At 37.5% G+C, this 27,131-nt stretch overlaps 4 protein-coding genes and 1 long non-coding RNA gene across 7 annotated transcripts; 4 read left to right on the top strand and 1 right to left on the bottom strand.

The window, feature by feature from the left end:
* Positions 1 to 801: 801 nt before the first annotated feature.
* On the top strand, positions 802 to 2,904 carry LOC149726481 (uncharacterized). Its single transcript, XR_016386150.1, has 2 exons — positions 802 to 1,330; positions 2,499 to 2,904. It is a non-coding gene; the product is annotated as an uncharacterized LOC149726481 (long non-coding RNA).
* A 12,336-nt stretch (positions 2,905 to 15,240) lies between these two features.
* LOC149726480 (uncharacterized) lies at positions 15,241 to 18,144 on the bottom strand. Its single transcript, XM_089890886.1, has 2 exons — positions 17,715 to 18,144; positions 15,241 to 17,587 (listed from the first exon to the last, which is right to left on the bottom strand). The coding sequence occupies exons 1-2, from the start codon at positions 18,124 to 18,126 to the stop codon at positions 17,574 to 17,576; spliced, it is 426 nt and encodes a 141-aa protein (XP_089747012.1). The 5' UTR covers positions 18,127 to 18,144; the 3' UTR covers positions 15,241 to 17,573.
* Positions 18,145 to 19,158: 1,014 nt separating this feature from the next.
* Positions 19,159 to 22,395, top strand: LOC149726479 (uncharacterized). 2 transcript variants are annotated; one of them, XR_016386300.1, is made up of 9 exons: positions 19,159 to 20,375; positions 20,516 to 20,730; positions 20,798 to 20,937; positions 20,995 to 21,193; positions 21,260 to 21,358; positions 21,443 to 21,648; positions 21,720 to 21,850; positions 21,912 to 22,057; positions 22,120 to 22,259. XR_016386300.1 is itself a non-coding variant. In XM_089890883.1 (9 exons), the coding sequence occupies exons 1-9, from the start codon at positions 19,831 to 19,833 to the stop codon at positions 22,393 to 22,395; spliced, it is 1,965 nt and encodes a 654-aa protein (XP_089747009.1). In that variant the 5' UTR covers positions 19,159 to 19,830. The 2 variants fall into 2 exon arrangements, 1 of the variants encoding a protein (XP_089747009.1); XM_089890883.1 differs by having other exon boundaries at positions 21,720 to 21,858; positions 22,120 to 22,395.
* On the top strand, positions 22,242 to 26,182 carry LOC149726477 (uncharacterized). Of its 2 annotated transcripts, XM_089890884.1 has the most exons (13): positions 22,242 to 22,409; positions 22,983 to 23,149; positions 23,214 to 23,275; positions 23,344 to 24,216; positions 24,269 to 24,391; positions 24,570 to 24,692; positions 24,757 to 24,825; positions 24,988 to 25,067; positions 25,122 to 25,247; positions 25,425 to 25,539; positions 25,609 to 25,664; positions 25,724 to 25,858; positions 25,965 to 26,182. In XM_089890884.1, exons 1-10 carry the CDS (start codon positions 22,396 to 22,398, stop codon positions 25,441 to 25,443), a joined length of 1,656 nt encoding a protein of 551 aa, XP_089747010.1. In that variant the 5' UTR covers positions 22,242 to 22,395; the 3' UTR covers positions 25,444 to 25,539; positions 25,609 to 25,664; positions 25,724 to 25,858; positions 25,965 to 26,182. The 2 variants fall into 2 exon arrangements, with proteins under 2 accessions (XP_089747010.1, XP_089747011.1); XM_089890885.1 differs by lacking the exon at positions 25,724 to 25,858.
* Positions 22,464 to 22,977, top strand: LOC149726478 (uncharacterized). The gene is made up of 3 exons (XM_089890887.1): positions 22,464 to 22,630; positions 22,695 to 22,756; positions 22,825 to 22,977. Exons 1-3 carry the CDS (start codon positions 22,480 to 22,482, stop codon positions 22,975 to 22,977), a joined length of 366 nt encoding a protein of 121 aa, XP_089747013.1. The 5' UTR covers positions 22,464 to 22,479.
* Positions 26,183 to 27,131: the final 949 nt, after the last annotated feature.

Raw genomic sequence — 27,131 nt, 5'->3', positions numbered from 1 at the left:
ACTTCTCCTTTTCTGATAGCCACCCTAAGGGTATTATTTCAATCATTGAACAACATCACCATTGTCTTCTTCAGCAAACTCTATTACGGCATACATAATTCTAATAACAAGACCCCAAGGGTATTATTTCAATCATTGAACAACCATCACCATTGTCTTCTTCAGCAAACTCTATTACGGCATACATAATTCTAATAAAAAGTAAATAAAAGGTTTAAAATATAAAAAAGAAAAGTTTTAACAGTGTTTCTCAAATGCAACAAAGCCATGTTTATGAGGCAACAACACATATTTGCTTTTAATTTCTGCCAACATGGAAACATACAGTTTTTCATAAAGATCAAAAACAAAAAATGTGCCAAATGTCACAGAGGTGCAAGGGGAGGAATAAAACTCGATAGCATGAACAAATTTTTTATAAACTAACATAAAGTCCAACTTTAATAGACAGAAATGGAGATAAGGATAAATGATGCTCGTCATCGTCCATCTCAGCAAAAGATTTGTCAGTCCGCAAGTAGCATTGAAATCAGAATAGGTCATTCGATGATTGTTCCAGAAACCACGTTGGGTACATTTGTCACAACCCGCGTAGCCATTATGTTGCTTGATGCACTTTATTAAAGACCGGGCAGGAGCATCAAGATTTGTCAGTCCGCAAAGTAGCATTGAAATCAGGATAGTCATTCGATGATTGTTCCAGAAACCACGTTGGGTACATTTGTCACAACCTGCGTAGCCGTAATGTGGCTTGATGTACTTTATTAAGGACCGGGCAGGAGCGTCACAAACAACAGCCGATAGTTTAACCATAGTACTCTAAACACTAGTAGGACAACGCTTGGCAATTGTTTGTTTGTTCTTTAATGACGTAATTTTTGGTCACGCATGAGTGGCTAGGTTAAGGCGGTTTTGTTTCTGATCGAATCAATTGAGCTGTGTGTATCGTGAATATTTATTTGGTTTGTACAAAATTACCTGGTAAGTGAATTCGGCAAAATGCTATGGTAAAAGCTTTTGTTAAATGTTATGTTTTAATTAAAATGCTTTATTAAATAGTGGATTGATATTTATATAAGCTAAGCAACTTTTATATAAACTTTTCAAAAATGCCTGCTACCCACTGCGCTGTTCCTGGCTGCAACTGGTCGTACCACTTGGGTAAACGAACGAATGAAACCCGAAGTATCTTCACTGTAAGAAGACCTTCTTTTATAAAAGTCCCAACCGAAGCTGAACATCACACAATGTTAACAAATTTTTTGTTGAGTATGCGGTGTTCCACAAAGGCTAGTGGCGATAAAATAAAAGAAATGTTACACAAAGAATCGTAAGTAAAACTGTTGTAAAGTAAAAATATACCTATGTTTTTTATTACTGTAGTCTATTCATTATTTAATAAATGTTTTCATTACCCATTCTAATAGTACCGTCAAGTTTGCGCGAACAAATTATGGCATAGTTTTACATAACACTTTAAAGTTAATACCAAGCTTAGTATAATTTTTCAGAGCTGGTATTTGTGAAGCACATTTTTTGAAAGAGCATTAGCCCCCCTTGAGTATTAGCCCCCCTCGAGGGGCTAATACCCAAACAGTTGTCTGGGGGGGGACTGGGAAGCCACCGATTGAAATTGTAAAATTAAGACAAGTAATACACTTTACAAATATATTTAGTTTTTTTGCATTGAAAAAAAGAAAGGTACAGTAAAACTATAAATGAAATACACAATACAAAAACGAAGGAAAATTTAAATGTATGGAAAAAAAAGAATCACTCAAACTGTCAAACAACATCAACAACTGTTCGACAAAAAAGGTTCCATACAAAAACCTGATTTACATAATATATATATTATATACGCTATTATTTATTAAGTTGCCTTAGCTTTTTTTTTAAATCACCTCTTAAACCAGCGGACTGTTTAGATGAAGTTTTTAACATGTCATCTAACAGTTTTTTGGCATAAGTGTAAGAAAGTAACCTTATAAATAATTGCACCATATATGTAACCACACATTCAACATTATTGGAATTCAATTCATGTTCTTCACACAATGATTTTAAATGGTCTATTAAATACAAGAAATAGTTTGATTTTATCACATTTTTACTTACAAAATTAAAATCTATTTCACCATGATTTTTACTTATTTCTTGAGTGACATATAGGTATACTTTTTGTAATAAATACATAAGTTCTTCTGATGGATATTTAAGTGCTCCTACTCTTTTTTCCATTACTGCCACTAGATTTCCAAAGGGCTTATTCGTTTGCATATGCTGTAGAATGTTATTATTTTTATATTTGCCAATTGCCTTTTTTAATAAATAACCTCCGAGATACTCAATTATGTCATTTTCATGTTGGGTGATACATCCTTGTGTAGGTTCATTTACTGGTAGTGTTGATGGTTTTGTGATCACTTCAATTATATTAATTAAAAACTTAGCAGCATGTGCATTTGTCAGTTGATTTTTAAAATACTCTTTTGCAGAAAGGCACACCTTTGGATATCGTTCCAACAACTTGGCTGACTGATGGGTTTGTCGGTACAGCGTCAACCACTCAGCAATTAAAGTTTCCCCGGCAGATGTCAGAGACAAACCAGCTTCCACTAACTGTACAATATCATTAGGCCCTGCTTGCATGACATCGCTACATTCTGTCACAGTTGCACTTTCTTCCTCAACAAAATCCGTCAAAACTAGTTGTTGTATCGCATCCTCAGAAATACTCTCCCAATAATTTTCTGCCATCGCTATATAATTCACCTTATTTCTATTTAATTATCCTAATAAATACAAAATGTTTTGATATTCGCTATATACTTTTTTGTATCCAAAACTGAAACTTATATAAACATTACTGAACACAATAAATTATACTTGCGATTGCTTAAATTGGTGCAGGAACAGCTTACAAATGACTCAGGGAACTACATTTTCTTGGTATTAACCAACAATCACATATTATACAATAATAACTTTTCTTAAACGCGTTTATTCTTAATTGGTTGGTTTGCCAGTCAGTCACTCTTCCTGTCTCATATACCGGTAAATATTATTAGAATTACACTGTATATAAAAAAGATTCTCTTCAGAAGCAAGCGATATTCCATAACTAAAACCTCACTACGCAACTCTGCAATATCAATCATTTCGAGATTTATTACGTAACTCACTACAAAAAAATTAGCAAGACATTACTATAACCAACGCTGATACAATATATTACAATAAGACGACAGTATAATGGCGCTTCTAAAATCATATCCTAGTCACTCATGCGTGACGATTGTCTCGTTGTCCTACTACTGTTTTAGAGTACTATGGTTTAACAGTAAATCGCCTTTGGTTATAAATTAAACCTTGGCTTATGATGAACTCTTATATGGTAAATTTAAATACAGATATAAATATAGTCATGCCATATAGGGAAAAAACGAAAAGAATTTAAAATCTGAACCCTGGAAAGTCACGAAAACTAATTATTCACTGAGCTTGGTAGGCTATTTTGTGTGGTTATACACCGATCCCTAGGAAATAACGAAGCCATTTAAAGTATTAAGGTTTTGATTTTCTTATCTATTAAAACTGCACCAATAAACCGCTGATAGGCCGGGTTTTCCCGATAAACGAAATATTGTATTGTGACGTCACAGTGAAGTTTTTTACAACCATGAAATTTGATTTTTTAATCGTTCGTAACTCTAAAATTAAAACAAATTTTCACAAACTAGCTGTTAAGCATCAGTAGACAATGAAACAAATGATAAAAACTGTTTTTTATTCTTTTTTTTTTTCTTTTTTAACTTACAATTGAATCAAATAATAAAATGTATATTATTAAATTATTAAACTACGGTTATATTAAACTATGGTTATACCTCGTTTGCTAGATGCAATGATTTTAGCAAGTATTCGTCAGGAGTGTTTTCCTGTAATCTCAAAGGCTGCCTTCTTATTCCTTTTCTTTCCGAGCCGTCTAAATGCTGCCCAATAAAGTTATCAACCGCATGCTCCTACCGCTCCAGGTGAATAGTCGGTGTCGCATCGCAATCGTAAAATGTTTAAAGGTTTCTTACTACCGCACTGACCAAACCAAGAATGAAGTCGAACAACTTAAGAAAGTGATGGTAGATCGTAAATATTAGTTGGTAGTTTAATAAACACGAGCTTACTACTAGGTAACAAGACATACGCACGTATTTATATTTCGTTAGAGCTCTGTTATTGGTTATCGTTTTGTAGCACAACTTACGAACCTACAAACACATGTGATTTATTTACAAGACGTGAAGTGTGAACAACTACAGTTGGTGTAAAACAGCAAAAAAGTACATGCTTTTGCCAATTTTGTACGGTGGTTAATAATACCTAGTAGCCTTCTTATTCCTTTTCTTTCCGAGCCATCTAAATGCTGCCCAATGAATCATGCTCATTCATACCTCTCCAGGTGAATAGTCAGTGTCGCAATCGTAAAATGCTTTTCGATGGTCTTGTGTTTTAAAAACTGTCTCTCTTTTGCAAACACGCGCCATAGAAAGGAAAAACACGCTTGGTTTCCGAATTAGACATTGCAAATGCCAAGCCAATCTCTGCTAGATGCAGAATATTATTTGCATTATTTAGCCATGAACTTTTTCATATTTTCGGTCCATAGCTGGGTAGAATTAAGTAGAGCCCATTTCTCTTCGCAATCGGCATCCAATAGCTCTTCTGCCGTAGCGAAAGCAGGACCGACCATCGGGGATTCTCCGACATCTAAACCCGGTCCTTCATCTAATACTTCTGGGAACGGCTCGGGAACGGGACTTAGGGTAGGTGGATAGGGTGGAACTATGACTCCTGAAGGCGGCGGCCCCATCAAAACTTCCCCGGCGGTGGGGGTTTCCTTATCTCCAGCGAGTGAGGTATTGGCTGAGAGGATGACCTCGAAGCTGACGCTGGAGCTGGATCCTGCAGTTGAAAGACAAGTCTGCGACGGCATGTCGGGCACCATTGCTCCGTCATCAGATCTATGCCTTTTACGTTCAGGTCCTTCCAGGTGGTCTTGTTCCTCACGATCGGTGGCAGCCTCATCGTCTCCGCTGAAGCAGGCGTCGAAGTTGAATAGAAAATCGACCGCCTCGGTACAGACCCCATGATAACTTGCTCCTTTCTTTAAACCGTCCATAACATGAATGAAGAGCTTCTCCGTAATATTATCGCTTATATTGGTTGGTAATGACTTGTGACCGCCGGTCTGTGGGGTTTTACTCCGGTCGGTCCATTCGGCCTCTACGAACCGACGCTGTATGGGCTCCAAATCCCCCGCTCCTGCTATCTTATGAACTCCATATTTACAATTGGTTGTGATGAAAGCCATTGTTGCTGCGTTATCTTGTCTATCTCCGTGTATTTTAGCTGACCATTCGTTATGGAACATGAATTCCCATTACCCATTTGATGTTGCCTTGCAAATAGCTGTTGCCAGACCCTGGAACTGTGTTTGATCCCAGCAAATCGTGTGACGTAATCGTGCTTTACTGATGAAACGTAACCGTGGCTTTATCTCGACCCTTTTCTCTTTTAGCATTTACAGTGCTGTGTTCTATTTCACCATCTGCAAACTTTAGCAAGATTTTACTTGTTGAAGGAAAATAACTGTCATGCTACACCCGAAACGCTGTAATAACTGTTATGCTACACCAAGCTCTTGAATGGATCGATTCTGTACTGCATTGTTTAATGCTGGCAGCGCATTTACTAATTAAATAGGAGAAATGACCAAATAGTCCTGCAAAGACTTTTTAAATGGGACGAATGAAGAAAAAATGTCCATTTGCTGCAGCAAAAAAATATATTAGTTATGGAAAGGTTATTTTTAATGCCAATTAGTTTCGCTCGTACGTCATTTAATGATTTGTTGTAAGGCGATGTTATTTGTTGGTTGGTTAATTTTTGAGATAAGAATGTAAAACACCACCCCGCTTGGTGTGTATACTTTGTGTTCAATCCCAAGAAATTTTACCCTGTCGCTTGAATAGACCCCACCAAAGAGTGGCTCTTTTAAATAAATAATAGACCGAATATAAATTTGCGTCATTAGCAGCATTCAATGAACTCAGCTTAAAGGCATCACGTACTGCAAGCTTCACTCTCTATCTATGACTTGAACACAAAGTAAGAAATAGACGCCAACAAAGATTGGCCCTTTTAAATAAATAATAGACCGAATATAAATTTGCGTCATTAGCAACATTCAATGAACTCAGCTTAAAGTCATCACGAACTGCGAGCTTCACCCTTCTATGTGACTTGGACACAAAGTAAGAAAATAATGATCACCCAATTCCTCTTTCACAAGGATGTGAAGTTTCAGGTTGACAGGGTTACCATCTGTACATATGCCTATTTCGTGGTGTTTCCTTGGCACAGTGAATTTCTTTTTTTTATGGCATTATTCATGGCAACCGTGAAGTTTCAGGTTGACAGGGTTACCATCTGTACATATGCCTATTTCGTGGTGTTTCCTTGGCACAGTGAACATTGTTTTGGGCATTATTCATGACAACCTTCTCGTATCTTGTGGTTCTTCGAGTGACAATATGGAAAACGTAGGTTTGCCAAACATTGCCGATTAAAATACAAACAGTTCCTTTTCGTCCATAGTCTTCGCTGAAGAGCTGCCATCGGACGGTATACTGTAATAATATCTATGCTCCCTTCATTTACCGGCTCTGTTATCTTTTTTAATGTACTGCTGCGGCTAAGGTAAGCTGTTATTTCCGCACCTGCTCTACGACTGAGATAAGCGGAACCTAAGCATCAAGAATGACTTTACTTTTGTTGTTAGAAAGTGGGCTGTTTGAAACTTTCTTATCATCTGGCTTTTACAAAGTTGTGTCGTTCAAAGATTCGTTGCGCCAAGTGTAGCGGCGAACACGAAAATTGTTCTTCTGGAACTTGCTGCTGTAACTGCCACGAAAATCACAGCGCAGCATACAAAGGTTGTCCGAAGTACAAAAGGAAAATTAAAATCAAACAATACAATAGTCGACGATAACCTCAGTTACTAAAATAACTAAATTTGGCACAAGTTCCTGCTGTTCGTAAAGCTGTTCACGAAGTACCTCATTCGCGCAATGATTTTCCACCTCTGTAGTTAATGTCCCTCCCTCAAATTGTAGCAACGTCCAACCAACGTAACCCAAATCCTACCCAAACTTCTATATTAAAAAGCCAATCTCAATCCAACGACAGTATTATCGTAACGGCTCACACATTGTCCCGCTTTATGAAAATAATGATCTCACTAATCACTACTGCATTAGTAAATACCGATGCAACAAACTTATGCCTAGACATTCAAAATACCTGCAAAGCCTACTTCGGAGAAATCTCAACAAAAATTTAACATCCCTTTTCTAACACCATGAAACCCAAATAAATCGCATTCAATATGAAGAACAAAATTCGATTTATTTGGCACTGGAACTGCCGAAGCATATATCAAAACCTACCTGAACTTAAACAATTTGTTAACAAAGGAAATAATCGCCCGGTCTTGAACTTAAACAATAAAGGAAATAATCGCCTGGCCTTGAACTTAAACAATTTGTTAAAATACCGATGCAACAAACTTATGCCTAGACGTTCAAAATACCTGCAAAGCCTACTTCGAAGAAATCTCAACAAAAATTCAACATACTTATTCTAACACCATGGAACCCAACAATCGCATTCAATATGAAGAACAAAATTCGATTTATTTGGCACTGGAACTGCCGAAGCATATATCAAAAATTACCTGAACTTGAACAATCGTTGTCCCGCTTTATTAAAGAAATGATCTCACTAATCACTACTGCATTAGTAAATACCGATGCAACAAACTTATGCCTAGACATTCAAAATACCTGCAAAGCCTACTTCGGAGAAATCTCAACAAAAATTTAACATCCCTTTTCTAACACCATGAAACCCAAATAAATCGCATTCAATATGAAGAACAAAATTCGATTTATTTGGCACTGGAACTGCCGAAGCATATATCAAAACCTACCTGAACTTAAACAATTTGTTAACAAAGGAAATAATCGCCCGGTCTTGAACTTAAACAATAAAGGAAATAATCGCCTGGCCTTGAACTTAAACAATTTGTTAAAATACCGATGCAACAAACTTATGCCTAGACGTTCAAAATACCTGCAAAGCCTACTTCGAAGAAATCTCAACAAAAATTCAACATACTTATTCTAACACCATGGAACCCAACAATCGCATTCAATATGAAAGACAAAAATCGATTTATTTGGCACCGGAACTGCCGAAGCATATATCAAAACCTACCTGAACTTAAACAATTTGTTAACAAAGGAAATAATCGCCCGGCCTTGAACTTAAACAATAAAGGAAATAATCGCCTGGCCTTGAACTTAAACAATTTGTTAACAAAGGAAATAATCGCCCGGCCTTAGGTAGGAAACAGGAAACAAATCCTTAGGTAGGAAACAGGAAACAAATCGCCCGACCTTAGGCTACCTAACTCCAAAATATAATTAGAAAGGATACTTGATTGACGCGGAGGCGGTGTTACCATTTGGATTAAAGACTCCCATAGTTTTACAAATGTTAAACTCTGTATGTTCATAAAGATAGAACACATTGCAGTCTTAGTCAGTGGCATCACCGTTTTTACTATCTATATATCTCTCCCTGCAGCGAATATTCTAGAGTCGTACTTCCTTGATCTCTCCCTGCAGCGAATATTCAAGAGTCCTACTTCCTTGATTTTCTAGGAGCGTTTATTGTGGGAGATGTTAATGCACTCCATTCTATGTGGGTCACACTGCAACCCTGCAAGCGCTGGTATTGTGCATTTCCCGCATGCATTTCAAATGTTAGAGTTAGGGATGGGCTGAGACTATTCGTCTAGGGTCTAGTATTCGATGACGTCATTACATTCTTTTTAGCGATCTTACACACGCGGCCTGGTATCGCGAGAAACGTAACTTTATCAACGTGCGCGAGACATAATACTTGATGGTGGTGGAATGTAAGAGTTTAGGGATGCCGTTTTTAATATCTATATATCTCTCCCTGCAGCGAATATTCTAGAGTCGTACTTCCTTGATCTCTCCCTGCAGCGAATATTCAAGAGTCCTACTTCCTTGATTTTCTAGGAGCGTTTATTGTGGGAGATGTTAATGCACTCCATTCTATGTGGATCACACTGCAACCCCTGCAAGCGCTGGTATTGTGCATTTCCCCCATGCATTCCAAATGTAAGAGTTAGGGATGGGCTGAGACTATTCGTCTAGGGTCTAGTATTCGATGACGTCATTACATTCTTTTTAGCGATCTTAGACACGCGGCCTGGTATCGCGAGAAACGTAACTTTATTTCGTTGTTTATCAACGTGCGCGAGACATAATACTTGATGGTGGTGGAATGTAAGAGTTTAGGGATGGGCTGAGACTATTCGTCTAGGGTCTAGTATTCGATGACGTCATTACATTCTTTTTAGCGATCTTAGACACGCGGCCTGGTGGTATCGCGAGAAACGTAACTTCATTTCGTTGTTTATCAACGTGCGCGGGCCAATCAATAACTAGGATTGGTCTGAGTCTAGTATTCGATGACGTCATTAAATTCCGTTTAGCGATCTAGACACGCGGCCTGGTATCGCGAGAAACGTAACTTCATTTCGTTGTTTATCAACGTGCGCGAGACATAATCAATAACTAGGATTGAAATTATTGCTGCAACGTAAGCAGAAAAGAGCGGTAACACGTATTTCCCACATGCAGTAACTAGTAACCCCTCTAGAATTATTAACCAATCAGGAATAAAGGAATTGTAACTTGGAAATCTAGCTTTTTTTCGTTTTCCACCATTTCTCCTTCGCACGTTACAACGCTGATAATTAAAATCTTTCGGTATTACGACATGCGGTAGACAATACATTATGATATAACATGAATGCCTCCGTTCTAAACAAATCTTGCGCCATCATTTTCGCAACATAGCAGTTTAATGTGCAATAGTAATAGTTATAAACCGGTTTTAAAATGACAACTCATGGAAAGCTTCGGTGTGGAAATATTATGACCTAGAAAATAAGGAGAGTGTGAAGGCGAAATGCAATATATGTGGCATAGAAATTAGCACATGGAATAAACCATTGGCTCCTTTACAACATCAGCTCTGTGGAAACATTTAGCACGGCGTGATACGGCGTGAAACCAGGTCAAATAGAATCTGTTCCAAAAAAAGTGACAAGCCACATTGGAAGAAGTCGTTGCAAAAAAGCAGTGTTTCGATGCCTCTCACCCAACTGCTGCAGCGATAACAAATCTACAATGGCCGGTATTATTTGTCCACCCACTAGCGTATCATCAGAGCGTTTGTTTTAGCTCATCAGGTGTTTTTCCCCTTTACGAAACAAACCGATTCAGTCCTTCAAACGTGGAAATGCTAAAACGTTTCTGCATGTAAACTTACAAAAACTTGATTTTAAATATTATTGCACTGTGTACCTACTGTTCATTTGATAAAGGTTTGATTGTAAATAAAACAATTTACGTTCAATTGAGATTTGATCGTCTCAACGTGAATTCGTTGACACGCATCCATCATTGCGCATTACGTGGCGCGATAGAATTGTGCTGCGACCGAAATTAGTATTGCGGAGCAGCATACACGAAGAGCTTTTAGTAATACACGCTGTGACGCTGACATGTTTGGCGTCCGGATCAAATAATTAAGTCATTACAATATAAAGTAGAGACAAATATTTGGATTCGATCGAATACCTAAAAATGCGTCGAACAACGCCGAATATTCGGATTCGATTCGGCCCAACCCCAACGATCGGTCAAGTAGCTCAATTAGCAATGACGTCGTACATGAGTTCTGTGGTGGTCCAATTCTCTCATTAAAGCCGCCAATAAACCGTTTTGCCGCAATCCAGTCTCTTGGTGGGGGATGATGAATGTAAAGCAGCAATTCAATCGAAATACAAAGAGGTTGGCAAGCTTTTAAAATATCTTATTCTTCTACGGACGCCATCGAATTTAAAAGAACCCGGGCTATTTCCAGGAAACTCATAATCTTCAAAAAACAACAACAATCTTGGAAAAAATTCTGTAACTCACTATCCGGCTGCACAAAACTCACCCCTGTATGAAACATGGCAAAATCTATGTTTAGAAATTAGACAACCCGGACGGTTTGTAGTCATCCAAGCCTCTGGTTACATGGCAAAATCTATGTTTAGAAATTAGACAACCCGGAATGGTTTGTGGTCATCCAAGCCTGGTGGTACTAAGTTTTTTGCTAAATCTGGACGAGATATTTTATGGACACACATTAAAAATTTGTACAACCTAGAATCAGAGAGTCTCTGCGTTGGGATGTAGGAAAGGCCCTGCAGCAAGATATACCGAATTCTGATGGAACTGTAGAGTTGATTCTACTGATGGACAAGTAAATGTTTAGGTATTCTTGCTCTATTTAATCACATATATAACAGGTGGTTTAAAATCATCACTTGCTCTGTAAATAACTCCATCTATTCTGCAAATGATGAACGTCTTGATTGGCTGGATAAGCAATTTATACAATATCTTTTAGATTGGCAAGTAAGTGTTTAAAAGAGGTTAGATAGGGTAAAGCATTAACTTTAAATAAATGTGTTCTAAGACTGAGGTGGATGTGATTTTACCCTGGGGAAGAAAAACGAATCCTTTCACTTGCCAATTTGCAAGGGCTTGTTTTTACATCCATCAACCTATAGCCTTAACCAAACGATTGCTGCATGATCGTCCTGCCAATGGTCCAAATACATCTGTATTGGTATATTCACTCAGAATGTGTTAAAAGCTACCTTTGGAAACTTAGTTAGGGATGCTCATAGGATATAACTTGGTGAATATTATCAATGAGAAGATAGATATTTCACAGATTGGGATGGTGTGACTGCGATATCGCAACGCAAAGCGATAACACAAATTAAAGGTGGGAACACTACTCTCGGCACCAAAAATGTGTGGACATCCGTATGTAATAAACCTTTGACCAGAAAGGTAATATAAATAGTTAGCTGGACTTGATGATCAGTAATCACTGCACTGGATTACTCTAATCAGGTTAAACCAAACTAGCCACAGTGAGCCTGCTAGTGGTACAGGTGACCAAGTTTACTTCATCTCGCCAAGTTTACTTTCATCAAGAGTTAAAAGGTGTATAAAGATAAACGACAGCTCTCGCCAACTTAACTTTTTTTCATCTAGGAATTAATCATGTTAGAAATAAGTTAATTATATTATTATGCGCTATAATTAAGGTATATGCAGCATGAGGTTTTGTTGCTCAGTCTTTACTGATAAAATATGTGTGTCCAGAGTATATGGTATTGGGGGACTGACACATTTGAAATCCGCCGTCTTATCCGTTGTTGGTGACTTTATATCAAACGGTGATAGCAGCTGTTTTTCACCTTTAAGTTTGCTTACCGTACTGAATCTCTCGTTCGGAAAACATGCTATAGATATTAAATGAAATATTAAAGTTTTCTTCCTCTTTTTCGAGATCCTGTATTATTACAATGGGGAAAGGAACCAGCGCAGAAGTTTCCCTTTCGTTATTTGGGTACTTATGTTTTCTTTTCGTATCATCAAGGAGGTAAACGAGATCAAACTTCGCGAAGATAAAAGCACCTTGGCGATACCTGCTAGGTTACCAATTAAAAAATTGTTATCATAATCAACCGCGACTTCGCATCTTTTTTGTCTAGACTCTAGATAATATTGTTTGAATAGAGCTAAGTCAGAAATTATATCATAAATAATACAAAAGAATAAAAAATAATTTTAGAATAAAATATTATTACCTCTGCTGCATTTGAAAAACACGTGTAGAGCATTAGCTAAAATTATCGAATTTCCTGTAATATGATGTAAGGCCCACAAATTGTCTTACGTGCTTCACACTCTTTGAAACCGGCCATTCCGTAACTGAGCGGTACTTTTTCGGGATCGCAAGATATTCCGTCCTTGGCGTGGCGCCCTCTATAACAGGCCTGGACACCGTCGGCGCCTCTCTCGAAACTAGAGGCGGATGGTTTTGCAGCGCTTGTACGAATTGTAGACAGTTTTGATGAGTTATTTGACGAATTATCGCATTAGATAGTGTTTGCTCGGAGTTTTAGCAGTAAGTACAGTATGAAAGTTTTAATTTTTTTATTTAGCCTGCGTGTATTATGTGTATGATTGGGCACCAGTGTGAAATCTTAACTGAAGCTATGTTTGTTTAAGACACACAAGCGTTTTAGCTTTTCTAACTATAAATATTCTCTGAACTACAAGACCTACCACTTCTCAGTTTATTTTTAAATTTAAGTAGACTGCTTGCTTTTCGAAATCCCTTGTTTTTTTTTGTCATATAATCCTAATATTGATCTCAAGAAGGGGCCTCTGTCCTGCTCTATCAAAAAAAAAAACTTGAGAAATGATGTATTAGGTAGAATAGCAGGACAGATTGACACAGTCAAGGCAAAAGGCTAATCAAAGTTAAAATAACTTTTCCCCTTCTTAAACTATTGAGTTGCACCAAGTCACATAAATTAAGAAATTGTCATTTGAGTTTATTTTTGGTTACATTGTAATTAAAAAAAAAACACATTTACATTTGTACAATAAAAAGATGAGTCAAATTAAAAAGAAATGCTATCCCTTTTGTAGTTTGTATATGCTGGTAAAGGCAATGTCAGTTTTGAAACAGGTTACATGTATAACAAAATGCTTGTATGCAAGATATAGTGAGAAATCATGTGTATGGCTGGTTATGTGACAGGTTGTAAAAGTGGATATATACTAAGATGCAGATGATAAAACACCAATTTTCTGTTTACCACATGTAACCAATAGAGGTCAAGATGGCTGCAGTCCATTCCAAGGAACAACATATTGTGTGTCCACAAAAGTTTGATTCCAACCGCTTAAACAAATATTCCTTCCCTGCTTCTATTATTTCATTTGTAATTTTGTCATCATCCAGTCCAGGAAGATATATCCAGTGTACCTTTATTTGCCATCAAAATTTCAAAAGATTTTCACCATGAATGTTTTTATCTTGCCTTTATAATTATAATTTCTTCTTTGGCTGGACAGATGGCCAAGAATAGCACAGGCAGTTTATTATCCTGTTAATGTTGTGGCAAGCAGCCAAGCCGTACATGCTTCTCACAGACTACAAAAATTCAAATGCAACTGCTTATTTAGTTGGTAAGCTTGTGTATTCTGGTGAGGCACTTGCCGGGGCATTTGATTATTTTTCATCTTCAAGAGCATATATGAAAGCTCCCCAGTACAAAAACACTGACCAGAATGACTTCCAAGATTGACAACACTGATGACTTGACATTCTTAGGTGAAATATGCAAACATTGGAATCAAGGCAAAGAAATGTGATCTGTCCAGCTGGCGTAATGTGTATGCAATATGCACCTTGATTGTTGCCTGTAACCCCTGTAGAACAATGCTTGCATTTATCAATAATGCTGAGAGACTTTTGCCTGTGACAATGCGGTAGAAACTTTGCCTTGCTGTATAATGTTCTTCTTGTGTGTAATGCTTCTTCTTGCATTTTGAATTCTCGCCATTTTTATAAGCTCTTCCAGTGCTGTATGGACTGGCAGTTGGGCCTTGTAATGCCTTTGCAGTTCTCACTGTTATCTGTAGCGTGATGTCGTTTTGTCGAATAAACTGGGTTGTAACCTGGACTTGTCATAGAATCATTACTTTTCTGCTGGAGTCGGATTTCTGTTGAGCGAGGTGCGAGTTATGCAATCTGTACGCCAATGCACAAACGGTCGAAACCGTTGTTATGACTATTTCTTGCTGCTTCTTTACCACACCCCCAATAGTTTTAGCCATAATGTTGAAATACATTTAGCCACAGATTTTGATAAAGATGATTCCAGTGTGTAAGTTAACACAAGGGTTTCAATATTTTAGTTTTAAAATAAATAATCCTCACTGTCACATACTTAGCAACCATTCTTTAAATAGATGGCGTAAGTCAATTACACCTCACTTAGGTAAAGAACCTGCAAAAAAGATCCATAAAATGACTTGAGTTCATTTTTGAGTGGTATGTACATTTTAAGAAATCTTTGAATTTTGTAGTTTTAAAACACAGTGCAGCAGCAGAGCATGTATAATATAACTCCTGGCGATAGACCTGACCCTACTTAATTAAAAAACCTTAAGATTAACCTCATGGGTGCGATTGGAAAATCTTACACCGGCGGCCATTCGTTACCGTACTTAAACACAACTATAAATAACCAACTGTCTACTTTATACACATAATACGCGTAAACTGAATAATAAATTAAACATTCATACTGTATTAACTGCTAAAACCACGAGCAAATACTGTCTAATGCGATAATTCGTCAAATAACCCATCAAAACTGTCTACAATTCGTACAAGCGCTGCAAAACCATCCGCCTCCAGTTTCGAGGGAGGCGCCGACGGTGTCCAGGCCTGTGAGGGCGCCATGGTCCTTGGACATGACATGTCCCAGAAAATTTCCTGTAATATGATGTAAGGCCCACAAATTGTCTTACGTGCTTCACACTCTTTGAAACCGGCCATTCCGTAACTGAGCGGTACTTTTTCGGGATCGCAAGATATTCCGTCCTTGGACATGACATGTCCCAGAAAATTTACCTTCCTCTGAAAAATGGAACATTTTGTAGGTTTTAGTGTCAAACCAGCAAAGACTATACGAAGTAGTACATCACCCAGCTTTTGCAAATGTTCCTCGAACGTTGGGCATATATAATGATGTCGTCAAAATAAGCAAGAACTTCTTGCCATTCGGTCCCACTTAAAACGATTCTCATTAATCTTTGAAAGCTACCGGCAGCGTTGCAAAGGCTCATAGGCACATTACATTAAACTCAAACAACCCCATGTGGCTGGCAAAGGCGGTTTTCTCACGCGAATCTGCTGATATAGATTTGCCAGTAACCGGACTTAGGTCGAGTGTAGAAAAGTATACCGAACCGGCCATCTCATCTAAACTTTCACCCACCCGAGGGATGGGATAACTATCGCGTTTGGTTAACTCGTTAACGTGACGATAATCCGACAAAATCTAGTCTCAACGGACTTCCTTTTTACCAGTACGATCGCGCTTGACCACGGTGAAGTAGAGGGTCGTATTAACTTTTGACTCAACATTCCTTGCACGATCTGTTCGACTTGCTTTTTCCCATGATGTCCCATCCTTCTATGTGCTTGTCGGACAGACTTGGCACTTCCGGTGTCGATCGTGTGCTCTACCAGATCAGTGGAACCCAAATCAGCCTGATCAGTGGAAAAAGCTTTAGTATAGTTTTTAAGCATGCTTCACACCTGATTTGTTTGTTTGGGGGTGATCGCGTCTCCGAGAGTGACGACACATTCCTTGCTTTTTTCATGGTGTCCCATCATCCTTCTATGTGCTTGTCGGACAGGCTTGGCACTTCCGGTGTCGATCGTGTGCTCTACCAGATCAGTGGAACCCAAATCAGCCTGATCAGTGGAAAAAAAGCTTTAGTATAGTTTTTAAGCATGCTTCACACCTGATTTGGGGTGATCGCGTCTCCGAGAGTGACGACACCTTCAACGATGGCGTTCCAGTGGGCGTCGGCCTCTTCAGTACCCGTCCTACGTTCCACCAACAAACTTTCCGCCTTTGTTGTGGAGGTGAATTGCTTGCAACACGTGCAGTTGGAAGATGAGTTGAAGTTACCTCTAGTATCACACACGTTCCTGGGATTACGCGGTTTATGTTTCCCATGGCAGAATCTGGGGTAGCGGAAGCGATACGTACGCCGTTTGTAATTGCGCGGTTGTTCTTGCAAGTTGTTACGCAGTTGGCTGATAAAATATCAAACTTTTCCGTAAAATTCTCAATACGTTCGATAAAAACCGGCATACCGGGTACATTATCTTTATTAGGTACATGCCAGACTAATAATACAAGATACACACGTACCTCGGTGTGACCGGGAACAATTAAAAATCCTCCGTCAAGCAAATGTCTGTTTGATTGGGAAGGAACGGTTTCGATAGCAGTGGGATGGAGCAATCGCCGATCGATAAAGTTTGAGCATCGTAGCACAATCGGCACTGTTGGTCTTGCAAGAAATCTAATCCCAACATGAAATTGTGCGTAATATCTGTAGCAATGTAAACATTTAGGTCCAAAGTTTTACTGTCCACTGTAGTGGGTAATATTGCGGTGCCAGTTACGTTCAGGCTATTCCCATATGCTCCAACGAATCGATTACCGGGAGGAATGGGTAGTAGGGTTGAGGTTGTCTAGAGACCAAACCTCAAACGACTCTTGCTTCATTATGCAAATGTCAGCGCCTGTGTCGACAAGTGCGCACATCGGCGTAGCATCCAACAAAATATTAACAAAACGCTTTCGATCGCTAAATCGAGTTTGGCCTACTTGAAAAGTCTGACGTTTCCGGGAATCTTTAAGGTGAAAACTTTGTCGGGTTTCGAAGTGTTTCCCGACATCATGATTGGTGGTCTGGAAATATAAAACGATTGGTCGTTGCTGTTACGGTTTGTTTAATCCCGCTGGTTCTGGTTGCTTTTACCCTTACTCACACACTCTACCCGTACGTGACCCATTCAACCACAATTGAAACACTTACGACTATTAAAGTTGCCGTGACGATTGTATGTATTTCGGTTTGGCCATCTTGGTCCGTGATCATTCCCATACGTTTGCCGTGATGCTGATCGTACTTCCAAACGCTGCTGTTTTACTTGATCAAGGTCTGAGCGTAGCTTGGCCAAGACCTTCCCGATATCGGTGGACTTTCTTATCGACTCTCGTTCCATTTCACATAGCTTTGTAAGGATGACGGAGAATTCATTTCGGTGGTCTGCCGTTGTCATACTCGTTGCACGATCGACAGGCATTGCCTCAAGCGACTTGCTAGAATTGTCGTTCGTTAAAACAACTTGGTCAGCAAGACAAAATTCCCGCGCATAATCCAACTGTTGTGGTATTGTTTGCGCTAGCTGCCTATCATGGATTCCGTTAATAAGTGCGAGATACATGATCTCGTCTTTTGCGGGATTTTCTTCTGGATAAGCAATGCGGGATTTTCTTCTGGATAAGCAAGGTCTCCCATAGACTTCACTGAATATGCGAAATCTTTATTGCTCTCGTGCGCGTCTTGTCTCCGGTTGAACAGTTCGTTTCGGCGAATGGCTAACATGCCCTTGTCTGACTTTGCCTTACGTGCCCGCAGCAGGATAGTCTCTAGCGACAAGGAGAACACGCTTTTATTGCTTGCCTTGAATTTGCCAGCGAGGATCCGCGTCTATCGCAGTCAAGAACATATGACGTCGCACGTCTTCGGTCGCTTTGACGCTTTCACAATACGAAGTTAATACGTTAATAAAATCGTCGATATTTTGGGTTGGATTAAACGTGGGAGGAGACATTAAAAAGTTAAAAGACATAGCGAAGGCGCAACAATAAAAAGAATAATATAAAATCAGCGGATCCTTCTCTCTCGCAGTAAAATTGTGAGTTATAAAGCGATAAAAAGAATAATATAAAATCAGCGGATCTCTCTCTCTCGCAGTAAAATTGTGAGTTATAAAGCGATAGCAGGGTCCTGGCAGGATCGCCAATTTGTAACGAGAATTTGTTCGTTAGGGAGGTTCAGGCACCCTGCTTTACAATAGGAGAACTAACTTAGTGGCGGCGCCAGCGCCGCGCCGCATTTGCTCAGGGGCCGAAAAAACGCCATCTAGTGTGCGCCGCAACATAGAGATAGTATGATGCGGCGCCTTATTTTCCCGTTAGGGACTTTACCTTAAACAACTTTTGCTAAAATGATGTCCCATTAAACTAGCATAGTATTGATTAGTTGGTTTAAGTCTGAAGCTTTTGATTTTAATCTTACCGAAAAAAATGACTGCGCACTATTACGTTGGAGATAACACTTCAGATTCATAATCTCAATAACGACTGTACACATTGTACAAAATCTGGAATGACCTATAAAGAAGGAAAGCGCCATTTTGAACAACACTATAAATATTCATTGCCTTTTCAAATTGAAGCTAAAAGAGGTTTGATTTTGTATTAGTTTTGTAACTGAATTAAATGCTATGTTTATTAACTGTATTTGCAGTTCGCCTGTTTCCATGCCGAAAAACCTGTTTTACAAGAACAAGCTTGTCTGAAATCAACAGAAACCATTACCATTGTGTAATTTGTTTAAAAGTATATGGAAGAAAACAATCATTTTTGTCCCATTTAAAAAACCATCAAAAGCTTCTAGTCTTAGAAAGTGCAGGTAACTAGGAAGATTTATACCAAGGGAGTTGCTAAAAGTTTAGTTCTTTTCATAAAAAAGGGCAGAATTAAATAAAGAACCAGCAACAGTTTCAAACAAGCAAGACATTTCTTGTGATACAAGTAACAACCAAACATAAATTTTATACTTTACATGTGTGCACATGCCATGATTTATGATATGATATAACACTTCAGTTTAAAAAAGAATTGGATATTTAGTAAAATCATAACAAAACTAGCTTTTAACACTATTGAATTTAACTGTAAAACAATAGTGTACATTAAATTACTGTTTAACAGAAGCTGAACAGAGGTTTCAATGTGTTCACTGCTCATCAAAGTTTAAAAACCTCTGTTCATTAAGACGCCATGGAGAAAACAGCCATGGCATTCCTCAAATTAAACACCCATGCCTTACAGTTGACAAAACACAAGGGATATAGGCCTATATGGTTGGCTGTACAAGTGGAGGCATTTTAACTCCAATTCACGTGCAAAAACATTATCAAAATTTTATATCTAAGTGCAGCAATTCAGATTGTGAAGTTTTATTAACAACAGCCAGGCAAACAAATCCAGGTTTGGAGTGCCCACACATTGAGAGCATCAAATATGCATACTTTGAGCCAGCAATAGTACTACATACAGAATTTCTCAATCAGATGAAACAAATTGGTATTGTATCAGAGAAAACTTACAGTACAATACTTGAACTACAGGAAACTTGTGTAGAAATGGGAATCCCTATAGTGGTGCAAGCAAACTTTGAAGTTCTGGGGTACCACGCAAGGTTTTCATATTACTCAGTCTATACAAATGAAGAAATATATGTAGACAAGTGGTTGAGGATCAGGGTAATGCATGACACTGAGACAGGGACATGGAGCTGTCAGTGCCCTAGAGCAAGCGGAACCAGCACTTGTTTGCATGAGAGTATTGCGAAATGGCTGGCTTTTCAAAATAATAAAGATATTTTATCTCAGGAAATGCTAAGGTACACATTAAAATTAATAATTTTGTAAATCAGCTGCATAAACTTCAGAAAGGCTTTTTTAGACATACAAAATAAATACAATGTACTATACAATTTTAATCTTTAGCTTTAAACTATAGAGCTTATTATTTTATTTTTAGCAAAAATGAACCAACTGCATCACAAGAAAAGGAAATGACCTACTTGTTGGAATCAAAAATTATCCCTGAAGTTATACCGCAAGAATATCTAACAGAAGATCCTCCTTTGTCAGTACTGGTTCCGGATGAAACTGTTTGTCCATTTTGTTCAAGTGATTTGGAAATTTTTAAGAAGCTAAATTGTACAGTTTATGGTATCAACAAAATATGGAAAGGTAACTTATCAAAATTCAAAACAATTGCTGGGTATGATGGGTATTATTATAAAGTTTATTTTTTCAGGAACAACTATGATAACCAAACTTTGTCGTAGCTGTAAATGCATTACACAGTTTCAAAATTATAAATCTGGATTCCACAACTACAATAATCAAATTATTCTTTCAATATGTTTATGTTTAAAACTCTTAAAAGGGATTGAGGTAACTTGATTAAATGGTTACATACATTAATGCTATTAAGTAATACTCCGCTTGTAGAGCCATGTTGATGTTGAAACTACAATTAAAATTCTGTTTGAGAACTCAGAAACTCTGCCTATTTCTCACTTGCGAAATGGATTTTATCATTTTTGTGCCCTTAATGACTTTTCTTACGATTTTAATTGCTTGAAATGTGGTCATTCTCCGAAAATTTTGATAGCTGATGGAAACTGGGCAAATTGTTGTAAACGTCCAGGTATAATATATTCTGGTGTATTTATAAAGTACCAATTTTTAATTGGCTAAATTGACTCTTTTACAGTGGATGCGGTTGTTGGGGAAGATGTGGATAAAGAAACAGTAGAATGTGAAGATTTGTGGGGAAACTATAGGAAAGAAATTATTGGCAGAGGATTTTGTGGTAAGAGGAAATTTAATAAATTGTTTTACAATTTTAATCATATATTTACCAGTTTTAATCATATAGTCATTTAATTTTATGCAGAAAGTACGAAAAATCCTTGGGCTGTAAAAATTACCTACAGTTCAATCAGTCCTTGGATTGGAAAGAATTCCCGCAAGAGCAATATGCTTTATAATACAGAATTCTTAAAGTGTAAAATTATCAACCACCCCAAATCTGTAAAACAAAGTAATGATAAGTCAATCTCACAAGAACAAATTTTGGATGCACTACACAAAAAAGAACCTGTAACTATTTTTTTGACTTCTTTAAGTATAAAATAAATATAAAATACCTATATAAATATACATTCTTACAGCAATCACAACAGAATTTATGTGATGAAATTGGAATATTTTCCAAGGGTTCTGTTGAAGTCCTATACAACAGATTAAATGAAATGGTTCTTTTTAAAGATATCTACCCAAAATTTTTCAAAAGAATCAAAAAGTGTGGAGGTAATATATTTTTAAAATAATATTTTGGGGTAAAAAATATTTTTATTTATTAGGAGGAGTCTTGCATTTCCGTTGCCCTCATGGCATTTGTTATTATTTTAAAACTTTACTTCGACAAGAAAGTGCTCGAGATTTTGTTGATGGGTTGCTTTCATTAAAGCAACAACCCATTGTATTTATCAGTGATGTGGCCTCTCAGGTAATTTAAACCATATTTAACTTGGTTATTGTGGTTCATTAAACACACCTCAAACTATATAGGTAGCACACCATGGGGAAAACAGGAAAACGGGTATGTTTAAACCACACAAAGGCATGTTGTTTGAATGGTCAGAGGAAAATTTGCAAAGAGAAAAAGAGGGTCAATTAAAACCAGTTGAAATCAATCTACAAAGTAATGCTCAATTCTACTCGCTGATTAATCGATTTCATATGAGATCAAAAAAGAAATGCCCCGAAAAGACTTTTAGAAGTCTAGCTTTGGCCAAAAATTTAAGTTTAGTGAACTCAAGCATTGCCGAACAAACCAATGCCTAAATGTCAAAAGACAGGTAAACGAATATTGCATTTTTCTGCAGTGTTTTTACAATTTTCCATTGATACAGATCTTTTCTATACTCAATGAAGTTTGTTAACTTTATGTATATTACAAGACTAGCATTACATATGCAAAATATGCATTGCAACCAAAAGTTTATCAAGAACACCAAAAAGTTATTTGATGCCGCAATTGAACGAAATGTTCTGGGTATTGGAACTCTTGTGTTTCAAAGTTGGTATTTATATATTTTGATCATACTGTTTGCAATTGTTTAAAAATTGTATTTTTTTTCTAGAACGTCAGCTTCTTAAAATAAAACGAGCTGGTGGTCCTAGTGAAAGTGACTGTCTTCCCCTGGTACGTTTATAATATTCTTGGTATAATCTATCTAAAACATGAAATCAAGGTCATTATTACAATTTCAGAAAAAGAAGTCAAAGATTACATCATTTTTTCTAATTGTGCCATCCAATAACTCTTCCAACTGTGATGACCAGTTGTCTCCATCCAGACGAAACCCTGCATCTGATGATGCGAATATTGCATTTTTCTGCAGTGTTTTTACAATTTTCCATTGATACAGGTCTTTTCTATACTCAATGAAGTTTGTTAACTTTATGTATATTACAAGACTAGCATTACATATGCAAAATATGCATTGCAACCAAAAGTTTATCAAGAACACCAAAAAGTTATTTGATGCCGCAATTGAACGAAATGTTCTGGGTATTGGAACTCCTGTGTTTCAAAGTTGGTATTTATATATTTTGATCATACTGTTTGCAATTGTTTAAAAATTGTATTTTTTTTCTAGAACGTCAGCTTCTTAAAATAAAACGAGCTGGTGGTCCTAGTGAAAGTGACTGTCTTCCCCTGGTACGTTTATAATATTCTTGGTATAATCTATCTAAAACATGAAATCAAGGTCATTATTACAATTTCAGAAAAAGAAGTCAAAGATTACATCATTTTTTCCAATTGTGCCATCCAATAACTCTTCCAACTGTGATGACCAGTTGTCTCCATCCAGACGAAACCCTGCATCTGATGATGAGCTGCATCCTTCTAGACCCACCACTGCATCTGATGATGAGCTGCCTCCTTCTAAACTCACCAATGTGTCTGTTGATGAGCAGCCTCCTTCTAAACTCACCACTGCATCTGATGATGAGCAGCCTCCTTCTAAACTCACCACTGCATCTGATGATGAGCTGCCTCCTTCTAAACTCACCAATGTGTCTGTTGATGAGCAGCCTCCTTCTAAACTCACCACTGCATCTGATGATGAGCTGCCTCCTTCTAAACTCACCAATGTGTCTAATGATGAGCTGCCTCCTTCTATACTCACCAGTGTGTCTGATGATGAGCTGCCTCCTTCTAAACTCACCAGTGTGTCTGATGATAAGCTGCCTCCTTCTAGGCCCACCACTGCATCTGATGACGAGCTGCCTCCTTCTAAACTCACCAGTGTGTCTGATGATGAGCTGCCTCCTTCTAGACCCACCACTGCATCTGATGATGAGCTGCCTCCTTCTAAACTCACCAGTGTGTCTGTTGATGAGCTGCCTCCTTCTAAACTCACCACTGCATCTGATGATGAGCTGCCTCCTTCTAAACTCACCACTGCATCTGATGATGAGCTGCCTCCTTCTAAACTCACCAATGTGTCTGATGATGAGCTGCCTCCTTCTAAACTCACCAGTGTGTCTGATGATGAGCTGCCTCCTTCTAAACTCACCAGTGTGTCTGTTGATCAGCTGCCTCCTTCTAAACTCACCAATGTGTCTGATGATGAGCTGCCTCCGACCAGAGCTGATGTATGTAAGGTGTTTAACAATTTTTTAGAAATTAAAACAACAACAAATGCAGGTTCAAGAATTGTGGAAGATGGCACCACATGATCTATTGGTTTCCACAATATTGAATGGAAATGTAAGGCTATTTCATCGGTCATTTTGCACTTTGCAGTCCACCAAGTGGCTTGATGATTCAGTAAGTTCTTAAAACATTATCATATATATTAAAGCGCAAATAGGTTCATTTATATTGCTCTTTTTCAATTAGGTATAGGATAACTTTTAAGGAACTTCTACAGCTACATAAGAATATATAGTGATATTTGTTTAATAATTTATTTTTAAATTTTACTGTTGTACTATTTGTCCTAAAGGTTATGAATTTTTCTTTAAAAATGATGAGTCAAAACAAAAATATACTGGTGCTGGACTCTTTTTTGGTTGGGTGTATTTTGACCGAAAAGGAAAGAGTGTTAAAACATCATTTAATGAAAAGTGTAAGTAAATTTATTACACTTTAGTTATGCTAAATTGTATGTTTGTAAAATTCTTTTATAACAGGTGACTTTTTCGAACTTTGACGTAATTATGGGAGCGGTTAATGTGAACCAATCTCATTGGAATTTACTGGTGATTTACTTTGTTAAATTTTATTATCTGTGAAACTAAATGGATTACTTAAATTTATTGATAATGATTGTGTTAAATCTGATTGGTAATGTTTGTACTGAATTATACTCTAATAACACAAATGGTCTCCACATTTAAGTTTCACAGCGTTTAATTTTTTAGTACATCCACTTGAAGTCAATGACAATTGCTGTCATTGATCCATTTGGACATACATGTTGTGACGTCACATCAAAGTTCAGGTAGGTGGAATTTGGCAACAAATTGATGTACTGTAAAAACTGTCTCCTTTACAGGAATTATCTTAAAATGCGTAATTGTGAGAGTGACAAAAACCTAACTGAAACACAGTGGAGAAATGTGACTGTAGTTCCCATCCTACACAAACTGATTCTCACAGTTGTGGCATTTTTGTTATTAAGGTAAGCATTTTATTTATATTAGAAGTACATTTTAGCGACTTATATACAATTTAAAAATTGACTGCTGTTTTATATGGAATTGTATTTCATTGTTGTATGATTAAATATATAGGAGCAACAAAACATTGACTGCTTAAACAAGGATTGACGCCATTTGCTCAGTTATTTATTTTTTAGATCGCTGAAGCTTTATTGACTTCCAGAACAAAGATGAAAAAAAATGTGTGGTTTGATGCTTCAAACATTTTGCAAACCAGAATGGAGATAGCACAACGAATTTTAAATGTGTCAGGTATGGATCACTATGCTTTTTATGTAGGCCAAATATATTCTAATTTTATTACATTCCATTGTATTTTAGACAACTTGGAAGAGGTGTGCAACATTTGTGGAAAATGTAACGAATCGTCTTTATGGGTAACAACATTTTTTTCTAAATTATAGCATGTGAATCTAAAAAGAATGATTTGTTTTAGATTGGATGTGACTCATGCCATAGATGGTTTCACTGTAATTGTTTAAACATTAAAAAAGGAATACAACCATATAAGTGCACAGAATACAATCTGGCTTTGTCCTGTATGCAAAGAAAAATAAGGAACAAATTTGTGGTGCGTTTAAGAGTTGTAATGTTTTGTATATTTTTAAAACAGAAATTTTAACAAATTAATTTACTGTATGGAATAGAAGTTCACGTTTTACTCTTATTTGTAACAGATATTTTGCTGACTTTTTGCTGGCTTCTGCTGAAGTGATAAGAAGAAAATTTTTAATAAATTTTTTTTAACTAAAATGTGTGGTATTTGAAGGAGGGCTAAACAGATAGTCAGGTCTCTGAAACTAAAAGATACTTCTGATATTCTTCAATTTTTTACCTTATTCAAATAACGCTATAGCCCGTTAAGCGCCTTGTAATTGAGTGCAAAAAGCGGCGCGGCGCATGAAATAAGGCGGCGCGGGGCCTGAGGAAAAGGCGGCGCGGCGCCTAAAAAAAAGCGGCGCGGCGCCTGAGGAAAAGCGGCGCGGCGTCTGCGCCGCAAATATGTCAGATCTTCCACTCCTGCTTTAACGGCCTACCGCTAGACCTACTCACAATCCCACTGATATTATAACATCCCCTTAATTGAAGGCGATAAAAACTGTAGTCCGTGTATACGTAAATTGAAGGCGATAAAAACTGGTAGTCCGTGTATACGTATAAAACTTGCTTAAAACACAACTCATATAAAACTTGCTGAGGACACAACTAAAAGGTAGCATGCAGAGAAATCTAAACAGTTGCACACAGTAAGAAGCCCGAGAGAGAACTGACCACGATCTCGCTTGTCTAAGCGGCTGCGCCTCGGTATGCCTGCAGCCGCTCACGTGACACAATATACGCCCAATAGTTAATTACGGGAGAAGGAATGTGAGGAAAACAAATAGTACAAACACGTGAAAGAACTCAAAACGCCACATAACGTAAAAGGAAGCACAAAACGGAGAAAACACATTAAAACCGTAAGGTGATTTTGACGTTACACAACCAAACACATCATTATACAGTGAGGTGATTTTGACGTTACACAACCATAGACCGTTGTTAAATGTTTAAAACACGAAACAACGTTTGTAATAGGAGCAAAATAAAGAGTAGTTAAAACTCGCCTAAAATGCGTCAAATTTGAACAAATAGAAAAATGCACGCTACCAATTCGACCCTTGTATATACGTTACATTCACCAATTTATTCACCATCCAACTTATGCTATATAGCAATAAATTAAAAGTCGTTACACAATTATGTTCAACTAACCTAATGTAACTTAGTTGGTTAGTTGAACATAATTGTGTATGTTATAGTTGGTTAGTTGAACATAATTGTATAGCGACCGCAGCACCCGA

Source organism: Ciona robusta, chromosome 12, assembly GCF_009617815.1.
Source record: "Ciona robusta chromosome 12, ASM961781v2".
Classification (NCBI taxonomy): Eukaryota; Metazoa; Chordata; class Ascidiacea; order Phlebobranchia; family Cionidae; genus Ciona; species Ciona robusta.
Note: the sequence above shows the minus strand (reverse complement) of the source record. Positions and strands in the feature narration are given on the sequence as shown.